Source organism: Lactuca sativa, chromosome 6, assembly GCF_002870075.4.
Source record: "Lactuca sativa cultivar Salinas chromosome 6, Lsat_Salinas_v11, whole genome shotgun sequence".
In the NCBI taxonomy this organism is placed as follows: domain Eukaryota; kingdom Viridiplantae; phylum Streptophyta; class Magnoliopsida; order Asterales; family Asteraceae; genus Lactuca; species Lactuca sativa.
Window position 1 is genome coordinate 81,174,344 of NC_056628.2, and position 22,620 is coordinate 81,196,963.

General features: G+C 37.9%; 2 protein-coding genes across 2 annotated transcripts; both read left to right on the top strand.

Annotated features, from left to right (window-relative positions):
- The first annotated feature begins 430 nt into the window (after positions 1 to 430).
- LOC122194840 (secreted RxLR effector protein 161-like) lies at positions 431 to 1,165 on the top strand. Its single transcript, XM_042896113.1, has one exon. It carries the CDS (start codon positions 431 to 433, stop codon positions 1,163 to 1,165), a length of 735 nt encoding a protein of 244 aa, XP_042752047.1.
- Positions 1,166 to 3,468: 2,303 nt separating this feature from the next.
- On the top strand, positions 3,469 to 6,163 carry LOC111889844 (G-type lectin S-receptor-like serine/threonine-protein kinase At2g19130). The gene has a single exon (XM_023886005.2). The coding sequence runs from the start codon at positions 3,618 to 3,620 to the stop codon at positions 6,030 to 6,032; it is 2,415 nt and encodes an 804-aa protein (XP_023741773.1). The 5' UTR covers positions 3,469 to 3,617; the 3' UTR covers positions 6,033 to 6,163.
- Positions 6,164 to 22,620: the final 16,457 nt, after the last annotated feature.

Sequence of the window (22,620 nt, forward strand, 5' to 3'; positions counted from 1 at the left end):
ATGTATCTCAACCAGAAGGCTATCAGAAGAAGGGCAAAACTCACAAAGTACTGAAGCTCTCTAAAGCCCTGTACGGACTCAAACAAGCTCCCAGAGCTTGGAACTCATGCCTAGACAAATACTTGAAAGGATTGGGATTCAAGCGGTGCCCTCAAGAATACTCAGTCTACACAAGGAAGAAGAAGGAGAGCACACTCATTGTTGGGGTCTATGTCGATGATCTTCTAGTCACAGGGAGCTCATCTGATGAAGTCAAGAAGTTTAAGATGGAAATGAGTGCAAAATTCAAAATGAGTGACTTGGGATAGCATACTATCTGGGAATTGAGGTATGTCAACAAGACCACTATATCACTTTGAAACAAGAGAGTTATGCTAGGAAACTCTTAGAAAAAACACGCATGCTTGACTGCAATCCTACTAAGTGTCCCATGGAGCACAAACTGTCACTGACCAAAGAAGGAAATGGGGAATTGGTGAATCCCACAGAGTACAGAGGCATTGTAGGTGGACTTAGGTACCTGAACCATACAAGACCAGACCTATCTTTTGCTATGGGTGTTGTCAGTCGCTTCATGGAAACACCCACCATGGCCCGTCTACAAGATGTGAAAGGAATACTGAGATACATAAAAGGAACCATGGATCATGGGCTAATCTACACACAGGGAGAGAAGAAGATTATAGTCACAGGGTTCTCAGATAGCAATCATGCAAAAGATGTAGAAGACAGGAGAAGTACAGGGGGTATGGTCTTCTATGTAAATGGGAACATGGTCACGTGGTCCTCACAAAAACAGAGGTGCGTAGCTCTGTCCTCTTGTGAGGCTGAGTTCATGGCTGCCACCATGACAGCATGCCAAGGTATCTGGTTAAGAAGGCTACAAACAGAAATAATAGGTCAGAGAATCTCTCCTGTGAAGATGTTTGTTGATAATAAATCGGCTCTAGAACTGATGAAGAACCCAGTATTTCATGGGAGGAGCAAGCACATAGATGTGAGATTTCATTTCATCAGGGAGTGTGTCGAGAATGGGGAAATTGAAGTGGCTCATGTAGATGGAAAGGAACAAAAAGCAGACATGCTTACCAAGGCTCTAACCAGGGTGAAACATGAAGAGATGTGCAGGATGATTGGCATCAAGAAAATTGAAAATCAGAATTAAAGGGGAAAATGTTATTATAATTCTGATTTTTATTAAGTTTTATATATGCACATTTTATTAGTCAACAAGAATAAATCAAAGCCATGTAGGCTATGAAGTCCGGGTCTCATGCTAGATGGAGTTAGTTGCATATTAGTCGTAGCTGTAGTAGTTTAAATTGAACATGCATATGTACTGTGAGTTTTTATCTCCTCCATATTATCAATTCACAAGAAAAAGCATTAAGCTTCAAAATTCTCCTGTCCCAAATTTCTATTCTTGTACTGTTATATTGAATTGTGGTTTGTGAAAAACCAACACCCAATGCGGCGATGCTTTCATCTGTATAACGTTCTAACGTTATACCAGGTTTTCCGATCCATTATCTGTCTACAAAATCATATTTCACAGCTGGCTGGCCTAGCAATATTGCGAAATCTTCTGGTGAAAGATCTGGAAACTCATTAGGGTTCATTGCGACCGTTCTTGATGAATCTGAATAGAGAAGTCGAAAAGGAGACACCAGTCGCGATTCGGGATAGGGTTTATATCATAGCTGATAGGGTTTAAAGAATAGGGAGGTGCTTGGTCGGGGATTACAAATTTGATTATAATCCGACGTTAGGAAACGAAAATATGGTAAGAAAGGTCAACTCTTAGCCAATTTTTTAAATTATTTTAGAAAAAACAAAAATAAAAAATATATAAAGTGGATGAGAATATTAACCAAAAATCGAACTAAAATCAAATTAATTTACAAAATCGAACTAAAATGAAATTAATTATTTTACAAAATCGAACTAAAATCAAATTAATTGAAATAATTGAATTATTATTAAAAAGGGGGTGCTGTTTTTATTTTTGATTAACTAAATACATATGGCTCGGTTATGGTTTTCATCTAAAACCTAACCACTAAAAACTAAATCGAACCAATAATATTAATAATTTTTTTTAATATAATATGATATTAAATGTATGGTATGTAATTATATTTGAAAGTCAAAATTTGAAAGTTATTTCTTTGGAATTAAATAGGATACATAATCTTCTATCATATTAATAAGATTATAAATACTAAATCATTTTTTTATAACAATACTAGTTTATAACTCGTAGAAACTACGATTACAAAATTAATTTAATTTTGATAGTAAAAATTCATAATTAATAATCAATTATTTTAAATAAATTATTAATTAAAAGATATACCAAAATTTTAAAGTTAGTTATAACTTTAAATTTAATATATAATTAAAAAAGTAAATGTTTCTATAAAAAGTTTAATCTATTATTTAAAACATTAACCTCATTAATTGTGATAATCATTTGTCTAATATATCTTTGATACATGACATGATATTAATGTGAAGTTGTATTAGAGTAACATATGACAAAAAAAATTAAAACTATTCTTTTACTAATATAGAAATACTTTATGTTTTTCAATTTTTATAGTAAAGTATTTTTTATTTTTATATGATTAACTAATATTAACCATTAACGGATAAAAACCGTTAACCAAAACAAATATTAACCAGAAAATATGTATATATAAAAACTGATCCAGGTTCTTGTTGCGTGAAGGGTACACTTTTCTTGAACCGACTCTCAAATCGGCCGCCCTAGGTTTTCACGAGCGGTAGGCTCTGATACCGAATGTAGGTTTAGAAGTTTAGGTCCTGCTTCAAACACAAGCAAAACAGAAAACAGGAAAGAAAAGGAAACAAACAGAACAGGGAATTAAGAAGGATACAAGTTGCATAAGCTTTTCTTTTATTAAGCAAAACAAGTTCTTAGTAGTGAGCACACCTAAAGAAATAACGCAGGTACCATATTTATACTAAAACATAAGAAATTTGACTCTAACACAAAACTAGAAATAAACTTAATAAAAGGAAATTAACTCTCCTATTTTATCCGTAGAACTAAACACTGTTTTTGTTTGTTTGGTGATCATGAACCGATTAACCCGACAAGGTTGAAGATTAATGATAAAGGGTTGCATTGTTAAACCCATATAATGGTAAACAACGACCCATTGTCCGAGGTATAAATTTGCGTGGACCTGATCGAGAAAAGGATGTCTAGTCCCACCACGTAGAAATTTTGACTTTGCATTTACGTGAGGGAAGGGGTGCATGGATATGACTTGTCATATACGTGAAATGTATGTAATTGATCATAAACCGCTCCACCGTCGATCAATTTGTGTATTTTGTTAAAGTTATTTGAATGTTTCAATTTTTTTGTATAGACTGACTTGTATGGCTATTATTCCATGCGGCTTTAGCACGTTAGAGTCTTTATGACTATCAACCAATCGTACATGAGCTCTAAGAACTTTAATTACCCCTCAAATATCAGTTCTATAAAAGCTAATACTGATGATAACATGTTATTAACTTATTATATTATATTTGTCACCTCCCTTTCTTTCTATCCACCTCCTTGTTAAAATTTTTTGCAAGTCATGTCCTCCACGGAAAGTAACATTTTAGTGAGGATTTTGGTCCTCCTGTGTTTCTCTCTTACCATAACTAGAGGCAACACCATATCTGCAAACCAGTCTCTATCAGGAAACCAAACGATGATATCAGAAAGAGAAAAGTTCGAACTGGGTTTCTTCAAAGCGGGTAACTCTTCAAATTATTACGTAGGCATTTGGTATAAAAAGGTATTTTCCAATCCTCCCACCATTGTTTGGGTGGCTAACCGAGAAACACCAGTCTCTGATATATTCCAATCAGAATTAAAAATCATAAATGGTAACTTAGTGCTCTTAAATGAGTCCAAGTTCCAGATATGGTCCACAAACGTCACCACCACTTCTACTTCTTCAATAGCTGTTCTTCTTGATGATGGTAACTTAGTTTTGAGAGACCGCTCAAATTTAGTTGAATCTGTAATTTGGCAAAGTTTTGACCACCCAACTCATACTTGGTTGCCTGGTGCTAAATTTGGTTATGATAATAGAACAAAAAAGAGCCAGCGTCTTACATCATGGAGAAGCAACGAAGATCCTGGTGTAGGACTCTTCTCTTTGGAGCTTAATCGGTCTAGTAATGAGTATTTAAGCAAGTGGAATGGGTCTCAGCAATATTGGACGACTGGGATTTGGAATGGGAAATCATTCGACTTACTCCCTGAAATGAGGCTGAATTACCTTTTTAATTTCAGCTACCATATGAATGAGAACGAAAGCTACGTCATTTATTTTGTGTATGATCCTTCCATTATAACTAGGTTTGTAATGGATGTTTCTGGTCAAGTTCAGCAACTAGCATGGATGGAGACTGGCAAAGACTGGAATTTATTGTGGTCTCAACCTAAAACACGTTGTGATGTGTATGCTTTGTGTGGGGCTTTTGGGATTTGCAGGCAGACTAGATTCCAATTCTGTAATTGCTTGACTGGCTTCAAACCTAGATCAGAGATTGATTGGGATCAGAGTGATTTCTCCGGTGGGTGTGTGAGAAAAACTGATTTGCAGTGTGGTGGGAACATGGAAAAGGCTGATTTTGTCATGATTAAAGCCGACAACCCATCTCCAAATAACTCTATGGCAGTTGGGAGTGCTGGAGAATGTCGTACAATCTGTTTGAACAATTGCTCCTGTAATGCTTACACTTTTGTCGACAATCAGTGTTTACTTTGGGATGGAGATCTCTTGAACTTCTCGGAAGACAATAATAGCGGGAAACCAGTTTATGTCAAAGTCGCTTCTAAAGATCTTCCATATCATAAAAAGAGCGATTGGGTCATTGTGGGTTCCATTGCATGTGGGGTTTTTCTCGCGGGTCTAATTTTGGTTTTAATTTATAGAAAAAAGAGATTCTCAGTTGGAAAGACGACAACGGAGGGATCATTGGTGGCGTTCGCCTACAGAGATTTAAAAACAGCCACCAAAAATTTCTCGGACAAATTAGGAGGAGGCGGTTTTGGCTCGGTTTTTAAGGGGGTACTGCATGATTCCTCCATTGTAGCAGTGAAAAAGCTTGAAAGCATTAGCCAAGGAGAGAAGCAATTCAGGAGCGAAGTTAGCACAATGGGTATAATCCAACATGTTCATCTTGTACGCCTTCGTGGGTTTTGTGCAGAAGGAAACAATAAGTTATTGGTGTATGATTACATGGAAAAAGGTTCTCTAGATAGCCATCTTTTCAACGAAAAACAACTTCTTCTAAACTGGAAAACAAGGTACCAGATCGCACTTGGAACTGCAAAAGGATTGGTTTATCTTCACGAGAAGTGCAGAGACTGTATAATTCACTGTGACATAAAGCCAGATAACATTCTTTTAGATGCAGATTTCCAACCAAAAATTGCTGATTTTGGTCTAGCGAAGCTTGTTGGTCGAGACTTTAGTAGGGTTTTGACAACTACAAGGGGATCAATAGGGTATCTAGCGCCAGAATGGATATCCGGGGTGGCTATCACAGCTAAAGCAGATGTTTATAGCTATGGAATGATGCTTTTTGAATTAGTCCATGGAAAGCGAAATATAAGGCATTGTGAAGATTCAAGGAGTACATTCTTCCCAGGTTTGGTTGCAAATGTTCTTCTGGAGGGAGGTGATATCTTTAGCCTGTTAGACACAAGGTTAAACAGGGAAGCTTGTGTGGAAGAAGTGACAAACATTTGCAAAGTTGCGTGTTGGTGCATTCAAGATGAGGCAGAGAGTAGGCCTGCCATGAGTATGGTGGAACGGATTCTTGAAGGGGTTTCAGATGTGAGCATGCCTCCGATCCCTCAAATTGTCACTTTATTTGATGAGAACATTCAAGGGGATGTTGTTTTCTTCACTGATTCACCCTCAAATAGGTGTTCACTAGTGCGGAGCAGTTCTTCGGGTGGTGACTCCCAGTCGAAGAGCTCATCTTCTTGAAGTAATTATGTTTATCTTTTCTGTTATGTTCACATTCGATAATGTATCGTGTGATAAAAATGCTACACCTCTACAAAAATGAACTTTTTTTGGAGAAATATGTTTCAAGAATGATGATTTCTTAGCGTTTACTTATCTACAACTGTTGAAAACTGCTAATTTTTTTAGCACCAAAGCTACGGAATTTATTAAGAAGCAATTAGCGGCAAGAGCGGAGCTTTATAGGGGCAAGGGGAGCACCCCCCCCCCCCCCCCCCCCCCCCGATTTTTTTGTTATATATAACCCTTCTACTTTAATTTTGTACATATTAGGCCCAAAAATATACAAATTTTGGCCATGCCCCCCTCCCCCCCTATTCATCGATTTTTATACATATTATACTTCCGGCCCCCCCAAATCAAATGTTGAAGCTCCGCCCCTAACCAGCGGGGAGCTAGACCACAAAAGATTACAACAAACTAAAGAAAAAAAAGGAAAAGCTAGAGCAGAATCCATAATAAAGAAAACAACCAACCAAAGCACAAAGGAAGAAAAATAAAAACACACAGAGCAGCAGCACCGGAGGTACGCAGCAACTGAAAGCAGCAACAGGTCAGCATGAGAACTCCAATATGATCAAGCAAGATATGATTAACGACAACACACACACCAACACCATGTGTAAACCCCATCCCCCAACCCCAATTACCACGAAAGAACACACCCTAGAAAAAAATGTTTAACTTCAACAATATCCTATATTATGTCTACCCATTGAATCGAGACACACACCAAACCGACACTTGTTGCAGTAAACATATCACCAAATAACACCGATAATTCCCAAACCCTCCCCACCCATCCATTTATGGAACCATGAAAAGGGATGCATACCATTTTTTCTAAGTTAAAGAGAGCCCTGTACCTTTGTTTTTTTACCAAAAGGAACACATTTTCTTTAATTTTAGCAACAACTTTGACCGGCGATGTTACAGTAGAATTGAAGACACGATCGTTCCTTGCTCCAACAAATGAACCAAACGAGTGGTTAGAATAACTGCATGAGTGATTTTCTTTTGTAATGAGGACTGCAGGAAGTCGTGTGGGATAAATAGAAGCTGTTCAAGAGAATTAATATCATCAATCCTTATGTCACACCAACACTCCAATAAAATCCAAATTTGTTTTACCCATCGACACTATAAGAAGAGATAAATTTCGGTTTCCTCTGCCATGCCACAAAAAACACATAGAGGCGAAGGTACAACAATCCGACGTTTAAAGATCTCTATCTTGGAGGGTAGGCGATTACGTACCGCACACCAACCCAAAAAATTAATCTTTATCTGGACCAAATTGTTCCAAAAATGCTAGTATGATAGATCAGTGCATGTATATGACTCCCATAGGTGGCGTAAGGAGCTAACCGAGAAAGAACCCGAGCTATCAGCCAACCATCTCCACCTATCACTTGAGTCGGTGGGATTTGTGCTCTATAGTATTAAGTTGCAGCATGATAATTAAGTTTTCTCCAAATCTGATGATGGTGGCCTTTTCCACTCCCACATCCATCAAATGAATCTCCAATTTTTGATATTTGTTAGAGAGTTCACATTGTTTTCCTGATTCCAGTTTGTACAGTTCAGGGAAGGTATCTGTAACGCTTGGTTTCTGGTATGTATTTAAAATCATAATTTATTCACTTTCATAAAGGAACTCGACGAGTTGGGAGACCCAGACTCGTCGAGTAGGAATAATTTGGGACGTGGCTTAAGAAACCTACTCGACGAGTTGAGAGGCCTCAACTCGACGTGTAGGTTGGCAGAAATGAAACCCTAATTTTCAGGGTTTTGCACCCTATTTAAAGGCCTTAATACTTCAATGTGGTCTCCCTCATCGTCCCCTCAGTCTAGAGAAAACCCTAATCATGCTTCTTTCCCCATTTTGAGTCTGTGTGAGCCTAAAGAGTGTTCTTTGGTGCTTTTCTTGAAGGAGGGTGAAGTTGGTGGTGCAAGGTTGAAGGGAGAAGCTTTAGATCAGAGATTTTTAGTGTTGTTGCAACCATTTGGAGGTATAAAGTCGATACCTTGACTATTTATTTTCTAGATCTCTTCTTTGAGAAGTTTATGGCCTTTAGTAGCTTATTTTGGTGTCATTCATGGATTTGAACATGTTATGAAGTTATGACAACAGATCTAGGCATTTCATGGCCTATTGAGACTTAAAGTTGCCAGCTTTATCAAGTTTTGGCCCTCCTCCACGCCCTAGGTCCGTTATAAAGCTTATTTTTAGTGTTTTTAGCCTCTTGGTACCATGCATGGACGTAAAGTTAACAACTTTACGTGGTATCTCAGCCCAAGGGGACCAGATCTATGGTTTGGAGGCATTAGACTTGCTTGAAAGTGATTGGATGAGTTAAGACTAAGGAAACTCGACGAGTTGTTTACCCAACTTGGCGAGTTGGATCGTGGTCCCCCGACCTTTTTGATTACTGAGCAAACTCGACGAGTTGGAGAGATGACTCGATGAGTTAGCTAGGGTTTTCTCGGTTTTCTGAAGACAGAAGGAACTCGATGCGTCCACAAGGGGACTTGACGAGCTGTACTGAAAAGCCTAGATTCTATTGAGAAGGAGGAACTCGACGAGTTGGAGGAAAACTCGACGAGTTGGATCGTGATTTCGCAATTCTATGATTTATGGGAACTCGACGAGTTGAGGAGTGAACTCGAAGAGCTGAGTCAACTCGGAGCGTTGACTTTGACTTTGACTTGGACCAAGTTGGCCCTTAAGGGGTTATGAGTATGGAAGGATAATTAAGGAAATATTTTATGTATAGGAGCTTGAGTTGGGTTGATTGTCAGATCCGAGGATTTTCAGCTACTTTCTAGTATTCGAGATGAGTTACCTTCCAGTAGAAGTGGGTTGAATACACCAATGCTGGCCCATTAGTAGTTGATTACAGTAAAGATGATTGTCTTTGTGATAATTATCTGGTATGCCACTATTTGCTATGCTTTATGTGCTAGTAGGCTATGATATTATGTGATAGTGATAGGAGGGGTGGATTAGACCTCGTAACCGGTTGAGATAAATCGGAGGGTAGGTCGGGCACCCAGATATGCCTGGTAGGGTAGGTCGGGCACCTAGATATACCTGGCAGGGTATGTCGGGCACCCAGATATGTCTGACAATAGGTTACGATATGATATTATGTGGCAGTGGTAGGGGTGAAATAGACCTTATAACCGGTTGACATAAACCAGAGGGTAGGTCGGGCACCCAGATATGCCTGACATGGGAAGATCGGGCACCCCGATATGCCTGACATGGGTAGGTTGAGCACCAAGGTATGCTTAGCAAGGTAGGTCGGGCACCAAGATATGCCTAACAATATGTTTGTTGTATAGTGTGTGGTATGATGGGGTAACTCACTAAGCTTTGTGCTTACGGGTTTCAGTTTTGGTTTCAGGTACTTCTTCTTCGAAAGGAAAGGAGCTGGCATGATCGCAACACATCACAACATGATTTCCGCGCATGAGATCTTTAGGATTTATACTCTGATGATGTTTTATTATGTCATGTTTTGATCATTGACATATTGGTTTTGATATGGGATAACATGATGGATGTTTTATACTAATGGTTTTATAATTACTTAATTAAACATGAAATTTTTGGTCTTAAATTTTGGGATGTTGCAGTATCTTTTAGAATACCATTACCAGTCTAATCCTCGAACCAAAAAGATGTCAGATTACCTCGACCCATATATTTTTTGAACAACTCAGTGAATTGGATATTATATATGAGAAAGTCTTTAGAAACACTTACAATGTTTTTCCATACACCAATGATTCCCAGCCTAACAGGGAAGAATTTCCACACCTTTCCATATTATATAGAGCCAAAATTAGCTTAGCCTACAGCGATGATGGAGCTAATCTCCAAAGCCATTTGCCCAGTATGGAGAGGTTAGTTTCCTTAAGATTGATGACACCAAGACCCTCATTGGATTTGGGAGTGAGAACTTTATCCCAACTAATCCAACATATTTTTGAGTTTAGGGAACCGTTACCCCATAAGAACTTTCTTCTTATTCTCTCCGGTTCATCAATAATCTTGAGATAGGATTTAAAGAGGTAAAATTAAAATTTGAGAGGCTGCCATGGACCAAGTTTATGAGAGTGATCCAACCTACAAAGGAAAAAGATTTGGATTTCTACGATGAGAGACATGATTGAAGCCGGTCAATCACTCATTGGCTTCCAATTCTGTATAATGCAAATTGCATCGGCCCTATCAGTTACAAATGTCAAATCTTTACAATCACCAACACATTCATACAACTTTTCAAGAAACCATGTCCAAGTAACCACTATCTAGTTGTTCCCATCCATAACTACTGCATGCAATATGGTTCCCTTAAAACCCCCCCTTCAAATGGGCACCATCTATAATTATGACTTTACGAAAAAAAAACGTTTGAATGCTCTTATCTGCAATATATTTGTATGGAACACATAAACACTCTGCATTTTTTTACAAATTAGTGTATATTAAATAACATCTTGTTTTTTTTATTTACCGTGCTCCCAATAGCATATTGTGAAAATATGTTTGTATATAGGCCACTCTATCGGGATTATGCTTCTTCAAATTGTGAAAATAAATAGAAAGTTTGGAAAAACATTCTTTAGAGGATCCCAACAGCAGTTCCATAGCATATTGTTTTGCACACCAAGCTTGTTTGTAACTTACATTGATTTCTAGAAATGCATTCAAATCCCTTGATATTTCATTAGGACTCCAAACCTTTGAACGAGCTTTTCCCATAATCTATGCAATATAGTACCATGACTTTTTTTATTTGCATGCTTATGATTTTGGTGTATCTATAATGCCGAACATATGTGCACGTTGTTGAAAGTCCCGATTTCAAATTTATCAGTCAGATCAATGCGTTTTGAATATAAACGCCAACTATAGTTCTCAATTTCACAATATACCTTGTAACGTTTTTTGTTAGATTGTAATGTCTTAAACTGAAACTTTTCTCTGGTTGCTTTAAGACTCAAAGGAAATATTAGTTGTTGTTTGTTATCAGACGTTTGGCGAAAAAACATATCATCATTTGGATCTAAACCGTGAAATGGTCCAGGTTCAAAAATAGGATCAGGACAATCAGGTATGGGAGGTATACCGTAAAAGATGTCTGAAGCTTTTTTTTTCTGTGTGAACTCATCTTTTGACTAGCCTTCATTTGATTCTTCATCATCTGACAAAGTTTTGTCACACAGTTTTCCAAACTCATATAGATTTTCTTCTTCCACCTTATTCACTACCATAGTTTCTTCTTGCGGGCACTCTTCAACATTATTAGATACAATGTTTTATTAAGACATAAATTTATGGTTTATACTTTTCTTTTCTAGGCTTTTATAGTTTTCGGTTTAGGACCAAAATCTCCATGATCTTGGTGGTACTTAGACCAAAAGCATGTGATTTCGGTGGGCTTAGATGATTTTGGTTTAGGTTATTGGGCTGGGCTTTTGTATTTAGGTCTAAGTGTGTGTGTGTGTGTGTGTATATATATATATATATATATATATATATATATATATATATATATATATATATATATATATATATTGTATTGAGTCAGCCTTGTATAGGGTGGGAAAAGAAGACATGTTGGTTAGTGATTCTAAGGAGCATATTTCGTGTTTTAGAGAGACAGAGAGAAAACCGAGAGCATTGTGTAAATCTTATGTACGAGACCGTTGCTTAATAATAGTGTGTATTGAAGATTCGTGTTTGTGTTCTTCCTCCGTATTCCGTTCTGTGTTATTCACTAGATTGGGATTCCGCACCAATTCTAGTGAAATCGATTGATACATTCAAGATTGGGTTTTACAATTGGTATCAGAGCTTGGATCGATATCAATCGATTTGGCAAAGTATTAAGCATTTCTTGGAGTTTTTATTGGATTTTCTGGTGTTTCTGAGTTCTTTTTGACGAAATTATTGCCATTGTTCTTCGTATTCTTCACTATTTTAGAGAGTTTGATCGAGTTTAGCTTTGAAAATCTACAAATTTCATGTTTTTGACAATTTTTTGGAGTCCTCGGTCAAAATCTAGGATTTCTCGGTGACAAATCTTCAGTTTTCGGTTAGGTTTAAAAGTTCTTGGCGGCCAGCTGTTAGTTTTCGGTTAGGGGAGCTCCTCGGACTCAACTTCAAAGTTCTCGGTCTCAACTTCGGAGTTCTCGGTCTCGGCTTCAGAGTTCTCAGTCTCAGTTTAGGAGTTCTCGGTCTCGGTTTCGGAGTTCTCGGTCTTGGTTTAGGAGTTCTCAGTATCGGCCTCAGACTTCACGGTTGCGAATATGTGTTCTCGTCTCCGCATCCTCGGTTTAGTTTATCGGTTGTGAGGTTTCGGTGAAGGTTCTCGGTCAAGATCTAAGTTCTCAGTCAAGATTATTTCTTCGAACAAAAGGTTGATCTTTAAGGTTCTCAGTCAACGGAGAGTTGACCATTGGTATTTTTGGTCAGAGAAGCATTTATTCTTGATTTTCGATCAAAATCAAAATTACACAATCAGATTCTTTTTTGGTAAATGATGAGTTCTTACAACAGTACCAAGGAGGTTAATGAAGCTTCATGCTCTCAGTCTTGTGCAGCTAAAATTAAACATTATCGTGGTCAACATGATTTATTAATTAGGGAAATTGAGGACCTTAAATATGAAGGTATACTCTCAAAAAGGCCCAAAAACCCTTAAAAGAAAAATTAGAGGCCCAAACCAGAGATCTAAAAAGGATTAAGGTAGAATACAACACTAAATGTGAACACTATGATTATGCTCAAGAAAAGATTGCTAGTCTAACTGCCGAGCTTAACACATTGAAAATGAAGTTTGAAAATGCAGACTTTAATTTTAAAAAGAAGTTGAGACAATGATTGAAAAGAAACTTAGATGTCAAGAAAAAAAGAATGTAGGTTTAGGGTATAGTAGTGTTTCTCCTCCATTCAATGATAACTACACTTTTACTCCTATGACTGAGGAAGAAAAGGCAAGGGAAGCACACTTATAGTATGACAAACCTACTGTAGTTGAGAAAGTAAATAATGATAGTGTGAACGTACCTAATGCTTCTACCTCATGTGTAGATAAGGTCACAGTGCAAGATAGGCATGAGCAGAACAAAAATAATTCTAATTCTGCTGAAAATGATTCAAAATCGTGTGATGATGATGCTCCCACTATTGAAAATCTCAAGCCACAAAAATCTGTAAAACATTCTAATAAATGTTCATGTGCTTGTTCTTATGGAAGTTCCTTGAAACAAACTTCATTTGGACAATGACCAAGTCACAATCTTATTTATTTGAAAAGGCAGACTTGCTTTAACTGTGGGACTCCCGTTCACATTGTTAGAAATTGCCCACATCGTTCATATGTTCCCTACTATGAACAAAGTTAGCAAAGCGTGCCAAGGGGGAGATCTTTCAAAAGAAATCCTTCGAGGTCATGTTCACGCAATGGTGACTGGAATGTTAAAACCCAAGGACAAGAAGGGCATGTCAGACAATAAGCCTAATTAAAGAAATGGTTCAGCCAAACCAAATTCGGTGAGGTCGAATTCATCTCAAGGTTCGTCCTCTAGCTCATTCTCACAATACAAGCCCAAATTAAAAGGTTGTTCCACCCCAAAGGCTAGTGATAAAGGTCCCTTTCGGTTCAACAAGTAAGTACCCAGACCTAATTACCAATGGGTCCCTAAAGGTCATATTTCAAAATCATTCAAAAGTCCTGTAACTTCTTTACGTTCTTTTTTTGATCAACATGATATGTATTGGGAAAGAGTACCTTGTGTAGATAGTAATGGTAAATCCAGTTTCAAAATGGATTGGGTTCTAAAAACCAACTAATCCAACACTATGTGTCAGAGCACCTATGGAGGAATATCATCAGACTTCGGTATGTTGATAATGGCTGTTCCAGGCACATGATAGGAGACATCTCTCATCGGCATGACATTCAAAATTTTATGGAGAGTGTGTGTCCTTTGTGAGAAGGAAGTGTTGGAATAGTGTCTAAGCCCGTAACTATATTTGGTATGTACTAGACCCGGTTGTGCATGGTCCTTTTGGGTTGCCTTCTCCAAAGCAACTTGACAAGGTAATTTAAGGAGAAAGAGAGAATATTATCGTTTATTAATATATTATAAGAATAATATATTAAAGGAGAAATCATACTTATTTAATTAGTATTGGTCATAAATTAATTAGGAATTAATTTGGTGGCTAAAAGAGACTAATTAAATAAAGGGGTATAAACTGTCAAATGCATGATAGTTGAGTTTTGGGCTGGAGAACCTAATGGATAAGGGAGAACGGAATGATGATGGGGATCCATCATGTTTTCGTCCAAGGTCCCTAATCTAGAAGGTTCTATGGGTTGCTTGGTGATTAAGCTGTCCATTAGGGTTTAGGCTGAAACCCTAGCAGTTAGCAGTATAAATAAGACCCCTATGGTATTGAAATCGGCTACCACTTGATTCTAAGAGAACCCTAGGCGGATTTCTAGCATCTCTCACCCTCTCTCATATTGCCTTCTTGCTTGTGGGGTTTGTGAACCATTAGAGGAGTTGCATTTATGACTCTAAGCTCAAGATCAAGAAGACTACAAGGATTCAAGCTACTTGGAAGAGGTAAACCACTTAGATCTGTTTTTCTTATGGTAATTTCGAATTATATATGATAGATCTAGGTTTGTAGGTCTTGGAATCAAAGCATGTACAATAGAGAAACCTAGATCCAAGCATTAGGGTTTGTATGAGCACATATGAATGTTTCTTATGCATAAAACCCATCAGTGGTATCAGAGCCTTGATTGGTTTCAGTTGTATGTGATGCTTAATTGTTTTGTTTGCTAAAAATCGAGTTTTTGCCTCTGTCCGACTCAACTCGGCGAGTCAGTATCTGGACTCAGGGAGTTGGCCCTACTCGGCGAGTCCAGGTCTGACTCGGCGAGTTTGTGCGTCAGACATAGGGTGTTTCGGGATTTAGCTGCTGTTTTGACTTGGATTTGATGCCTAAATAGTTTTTTGAAGTTAAAATCCGAATTTTATCTTAATTAAATGATTATCCTTGCCAAAACAATAGATAATTTCAAAGCTTTTTAATATTGGTTGTTTATAAGATAAATATGGATTATTTAAAATTATTTGGTAATTATCTAATGACTAAGATAAGATTAGGTCAAATATAAATAATTATGAAATTAATTGTTTAATTTGAATTATTTGTTATTTGATCCCTTGTGTTTTGAAAAGTTCAAAACTTGCCCTCAAGTTTTGAAATTTGAATTTTGAGATTAAAAGTTTAATTTTAAATAATTTAAATTTCAAACCCTTAGAATTTTACAAGTTTAAAATTCAACCCTACACTATTATATATTATTACAAGCTTAATTTATATATATATATATATATATATATATATATATATATATAAAACTTAAAATGCCAGTCTTACCGTTAGTAGGCCTCATTCACGAAGCTAGTCTATAAGGTGGGAATAAGGTTGCTGCCTATAAAATGGCGCTTAATGGGTGTACACTCACACCTACCGCTTGCTTGACTGGTGGAGGGTCGTTAGCCGAACGTGTAGGATAGGGCAACTCTCTCCTCATTAAAAGTATAATGTAAGATACAAAGTAACTACATGTTTTTCAAATTCCCAATCTTAGTTACTTAGGGTCAAATGTGAAAATGATGCTAATCCGTGGAATTACACTTTGTACCCTTGTCAAACGTTGATGGAGCGCATGTGGTTAACCGGCACATCAATTTGGGGATGACATTAGTAGCGAAGGGTGACTCGATGTTTGTCATAGATCAGTGGAGCGTGTGTGGTTTACCGGCACATTGATTAGGTGATAGAGACATTGAGTGCACCATGTTGATTCGCATGGTTATTCACAATTTGTTTACGATCCTCGGTATCCCAGTCGCAAATTTGAAATGCATATCGAGATTTAAACATGCCATTGAAAAGTTCAATGAATCTCAAAGATCTAGGAGTTTTCTATACATTTAAAACCTAAATTGCCTTTTGTAAATAATGTTGTTGGATCCTAGCCCTAATTTCTCATTTGGGTGTTTAATTAGGGATTCATTTCTAATCAAACTTTGTTCCTTCCTTTTTTCAGATTTCTACAAACAACAACAACAACAACGCTTCTAGGTCATTCTCGCTGATGAACATGTGTCAGAAAGTGACATTTGATAGGTCAAACTTCAACGAGTGGATGAGGTATATTTGCATGATCACACGCTACGAGGACAAAGAATATGTCCTCGATGAAAAGCTTGAGAAGATCATCCCAGATGTTGCTACTCCTGAAGAGCCGGCCGCCTTTGACGCCCACAAGCGTGATGCTACGAAAGTTCACTGCATCATGCTGGCAACCATGAACCTCAAACTCCAATAGTCCTATGAGGACATGTATCCGTATGAAATGCATCAGGATTTGTTGGACATGTATCACCAGAGAGCGAGGCAAGAGCGCTATGAGATCATTACTAACATGATCACCTCTAAGATGGGGAGTGGAGAATCCCTAACCTCTCATTTGCAGAAAATGCAGAGGTATGTTGATCGTCTTCTCAAAATTAATGTTAAGTTTGATGATGATTGGCTATCGACATAATCCTCCACTTCTTTCCCTTCTGCTACAACCAATTTAGGATGACCTACCACATGAACAAGGAGGAGGTCTCCTTGAGCAAGCTCCAAGGACTCTTAAGGACTGCTAAGAGCAACCTCAAAGACAAATCCGTTGCACCGTCCCCTGTTGTGGCCGCTCCTGTGATGGCAATAGGTCAAGGAAAGGGTAAAAAGAGGAAGGCTCCATCTAAGAACCACCATAAGGGGAAACCCCGTGATGGTTCGTCCTCAAGTGGGACCAAAGCAGGCCCTGCTAAACCCTCTTCCGATCCCAAAGAAGCAGAGTGCTTCTATTGCCATCAAAAGGGCCACTGGAAGCAAAGCTGCCCTCAATATCTGCAAGGCATAAGAGATGGGAAGATTAAGCCCACCTTTGCAGGTATGTAGTCTATTAAATCTAATAACTCATCATTTTCTACTTCATGGGTTCTTGATACAGGGTGTGGTTACCACATTTGTTCTGATATGCAAGGCCGAAAAAAAAAGTAGGGAGGTGGAACATGGAAATATCAACCTGATTATGGGAAACAAAAGATCGTCGCTTGTGACCAAAGTCGGTGTTTATTCTTTAGTGTTGAGCAATGAGTTGTGGATAGATTTAAACAATTGCTCTTATTCGCCAGATATGGCAAGAAACATTATTTCATTTCATGGGTTGTTTAGAAAAGGTTTCAAATATTCTTTTAATAATAGTAATGGTTCTATTAACGTTTATTTGAATGGTGTCTTTTATTTCAATGCATTACCTTGTAATGGGATTTATGAATCTGTGATGGTTGTTGATAATTTAGGAAATAATGTTTGGAATATTGATTCGTCTACTAGTTTAGACAAAGCAGGCTTGTGGCATTGTCGCCTTGGCCATGTCAACAAGAAACGCATAGCCCAACTCCAAAAGGATGGAGTGTTGGAGTCATTCGACCTTAGGGACGATGACACGTGTGAATCTTGTTTACTTGGGAAGATGACCAAGTCGCCCTTTACTGGCACTTATGAGAGGGGCGAGGGTTTATTGGATCTCATACACACCGATGTGTGTGGGCCCTTTAGATCCACTACAAGGGATGCTTTCCGCTTCTACGTGACTTTTACAGATGATTATAGCAGATATGGATATATCTACTTAATCAAGCAAAAGTCGGAAACCTTTGAAAAGTTCAAAGAGTTTAAGAATGAAGTGGAGAATCAGCTGGGCAGGAAAATCAAGATGCTTCGGTCAGACCGAGGAGGAGAGTACCTAAGTATTGAGTTTCACGACTATCTAAAGGAATGAGGAATTGTCTCGCAATTGATGCCTCTGAGGACACCACAATTGAATGGTGTGGCTGAGAGACGTACTCGGACCTTGTTGGACATGGTTCGTCCTATGATGAGTCGGACTTCGTTACCAATAGCTTTCTAGGGGTATGCCTTAGAGACTGTCACCCATATACTTAACTTAGTTCCCACCAAGAAGGTTTCCAAGACTCCTCACGAGATGTGGACATGGAAGGCTCCCTCGTTGGCACATATTAAGGTTTGGGGTTGCGAGGCTTTCGTGATACGAGAGACTCACGATAAGCTCGAACCTCGTAGTGAGAAGGGTTATTTCATCGGCTATCCGCAGAAGTCTTTTGGCTATCTTTTCTATAGACCGAGTGACAAAGTTGTCTTCGTTGCTAGAAGAGGAGTTTTCCGAGAAAGGGAATTGATAAGCCAAGAAGACAGTGAGAGGCAACTTGAGCTTGAAGAGATTCAAGATCAAAGCGATGAAGGAACCTCTGACACTGGCACTCAACTTGAGGAGGAAACTCCTGTTGAACCTGTTGACAAATCCTTACCTCTTCGACGTTCCACTAGGGCTAGTGTTCCACCCCAGTTTTATGGTTTTCATATTACTACTGAAGGGGATACATTTATTAGTGATAGTACACTAGTAAATTTGGACGAACCTAGCAGCTACAAGGAAGCCATGGCAGGCCCGGAGTCTGCGAAATGGAAAGAGGCGATGGACAGCGAGATTCACTCCATGTACGACAACCAAGTTTGGAATTTGGTTGGTAATGTACCGGGTCGTAAGACAGTTGGGTGCAAGTGGATCTTCAAGAAGAAGACTGACATGGATGGGAAAGTGCATACTTATAAAGTGCGATTGGTTGCGAAGAGCTTTACTCAAACTACCAGAGTTGACTATGATGAGACCTTCTCACCAGTTGCAAAGATAAAGTCTATTAGGGTAATGCTTGCAATAGTTGCGTTTCATGATTATGAAATATGGCAGATGGACGTGAAAACCGCTTTTCTTAATGGAAAGTTGGCTGAAGATGTTTACATGAATCAACCATAGGGTTTTGTTGATGCGAAGCATCCAAATAGAGTATGCAAGCTTGATAACTCCATTTATGGATTGAAACAAGCGTCTCGCAGATGGAATCTTTGTTTTGACGAGAAGGTTAAAGAGTTTGGCTTTCTGTGAAGCGAAGATCAATCTTGTGTGTGTGTCAAAGCCAGTGGGAGTATAGTGAGCTTCCTCGTATTGTATGTCGATGACATACTGCTCATAGGAAATGATGTCCCAACCTTGCAGGAGGTCAAGTACTGGCTTGGGAAATGTTTCGCTATGAAGGACCTCGGAGAGGCTGCCTATATTCTAGGAATAAGGATAGTAAGAAACAAAGAAAAGAGATTGATAGGACTCAGTCAGGATACATACTTGGATAAGTTACTAAAGTGTTTTAGTATGGAAAATTCCAAGAAATGGGAGTTGCCAATCCAAAGCAATACCAAGCTGAGTAAGACTCAGAGCCCGAGTACAGAGGCAGAGATAGCTGATATGAGCCGAGTACCTTACGCTTCCGCTGTTGGCTCTATCATGTACGCTATGTTTTGTACTCTCCCTGATGTGGCCTTCGCTTTGAGCATGGTCAGCAGATATTAGGGGAACCCTGGTAGAGCCCATTGAACTGTAGTTAAAAATATTCCTAAGTACCTGCGAAGGACCAAGGAGTGGTTTCTAGTCCTCGGTGGGAGTGATGACTTAAGGGTACGAGGGTACAGTGACGCTAGTTTTCATACGGATCGTGATAATTTCTGATCGAAATCGGGCTGGGTCTTTACCCTAAATGGAGGAGCAGTGACTTGGAAAAGTTCCAAGCAGGAGACCGTAGTTGATTCAACGTGCGAATTAGAGTACATTGCGGCGAGCGAAGCGTCAAAGGAGGCTATATGGTTGAAGAACTTCATTGGAGACCTTGGAGTTGTGCCATCCATAAAGGAGCCGATGGAAATTTTCTGTGATAATGAAGGAGCGGTTGCCTTGACCAAGGAACCGAGAGATCATGGTAGATCTCGACATATCGACAAAAAATACCATTTTATCAGACATCATGTAGAAGAGGGACTCCTCGTTGTGAAGAGGGTATCATCAGAAGAAAACCCAGTGGATCCCCTTACGAAGGGGATTAGATAGGAAACATGTAATAGATAGTTTGTACTTGACATTTGATGAATAAATAAAATTGTGTTATTTATGAGTAAAGCTACTATCTTGTGTTGGTTATTTATCTATTGTTTCAATTTTGCATGTTTTGACTTCCTGAATGATAGGATTATTCAAACAGTCCACATTCAGTCATATTTTGGAAGTAGATATGAATGAAGATTGTCATCAATTGTTTGTAGATTGTCTAAAAGGTTTTGGGCATAGCAAAGGTTTGCTGCAAAGTTCATGAGTGCTTATGAATATGATTTGAGCATTGGAATAAACCCGAGTTTGCTGGTATCACTTCGTGGTGTTTTGCCTTAAGTGATCGCAAAGCGATAATATCATATAGTCTTAAAACTTAGAGATATGGTTGTTGTTTGCTGGTTGGTTATGAATTGATGATGTGCAAACGAATCAGTAACTTGATGTTATAAAACGCATTATTGTGCATGATTAAATTAGTGAATAATAAATGCATATGAGTCGAAGTTGATCTGTTCCTTTTATTCTATGAGAATAAAAGTGATATCTTGGTCACTTAATGATTTGGTTTGACTTATGTGCCGGGCCCGGTCAGAATGAAGTTGATGTGTTCAACTAAATTCTATGTCAAACGAATCGGAAATCGAGGAACAAATGCTGGGCAATAAGCATTGTCAGCATGATATCTAGAACGGAGGATTATACGATCCCTTATCTAAAGGACAAGTTGACCAGAGTTGACATCGAAGTATAAGAGCTATGATTGCTAATTGGATTCTGAAGTCATATGTGAGATATAGTTACTAGAATTATCCAAGTGGGAGACTGTTGGAATAGTGTCTAAGCCCGTAACTATATTTGGTATGTACTTGACCCGGTTGTGCATGGTCCTTTTGGGTTGCCTTCTCCAAAGCAACTTGACAAGGTAATTTAAGGAGAAAGAGAGAATATTATGGTTTATTAATATATTATAAGAATAATATATTAAAGGATAAATCATATTTATTTAATTATTATTGGTCATAAATTAATTAGGAATTAATTTGGTGACTAAAATAGACTAATTAAATAAAGGGGTATAAACTGTCAAACGCGTGATAGTTGAGTTTTGGGCTGGAGAACCTAATGGACTAAGGGGGAACGAAATTATGATGGGGATCCATCATATTTTCGTCCAAGGGCCCTAGTCTAGAAGGTTCTATGGGCTGCTTGGTGATTAAGCTGTCCATTAGGGTTTAGGCTGAAACCCTAGCAACTAGCAGTATAAATAAGACCCCTATGGTATTGAAATCGGCTACCACTTGATTCTAAGAGAACCCTAGGCCGATTTATAGCATCTCTCAACCTCTCTAATATTGCCTTCTTGCTTGTGAGGTTTGTGAACCATTAGAGGAGTTGCATTTGTGACTCTAAGCTCAAGATCAAGAAGACTACAAGGATTCAAGCTACTTTGAAGAGGTAAACCACTTAGATCTGTTTTCCTTATGGTAATTTTGAATTATATATGATAGATCTATGTTTTTAAGTCTTGGAATCAAAGCATGTACAATAGAGAAACCTAGATCCAAGCATTAGGGTTTGTATGAGCACATAGAAATGTTTCTTATGCATAAAACCCATCAGGAAGAACCAAAAGATCACAAATTGGGACTGTATTTAATGGCGTGATGAGTTTTGAATATGTTAACTTCGTTCCGGAATTGAAACACAACTGAGGATGAATACATTGATGTCTCTGCTCATCTGGATGCAACTTCAATTGCTGATTTACGGTTTGAATTTTCTAACTCTTCTCTTCTGTATGATAATAATGCTGATTTTTAATTGTCTAAAAGCCAAATTTTTCTTGAAACCAAGCTCGTGCTTATGGGATTTCTTAAGATGATGCGTTTCAAAGACTGAAATTTCTTTTCAATTTTCTTTTGTACTAGGTGTGAGACCCATGTATTACATGAGTTTCTTTAAAAAAAATATGAAATTTTAACAAATTGAAAAGTTTGAATTTATAAGAAAAATGAGAAAATTTTTGAATTATTAAAATTAATGTGGCTTTAATGTATTGAATATATTACGTATATAAACCATTTCTAATAAATACGTTTCATATATATTACGTTACATATTAAATGTGAAATTTTAATTTAATAAAATGAAAAATACAATAAAATGACAAGTAGAAAATAGAAAATTCAAAAATTCTAGAAAATGCTATGTGTCAAAATGAAGGAGAAGAACTCATGTGACAAAAAGTTTTTTATTTATTAAGGAGGATTTCTTATTTTCTTCCATTTTTCTTTTGTTAATCTTTTGGGAAGTGATATGAAGTTTAGTGTTAAAAGGCAATTTGAAATTCTTGTAATGCACTAAAGCTAAATTGTTTAGACTCTGTGTTCAATGTGTTGGTAGGCACGAAGGATTCAAAATGAAAGGAC

Bases quoted from the DNA above. Each gene is read 5' to 3' on its own strand.
- LOC122194840 (XM_042896113.1), top strand. From the start codon at position 431: ATGGAGCACAAACTGTCACTGACCAAAGAAGGAAATGGGGAATTGGTG.
- LOC111889844 (XM_023886005.2), top strand. From the start codon at position 3,618: ATGTCCTCCACGGAAAGTAACATTTTAGTGAGGATTTTGGTCCTCCTG.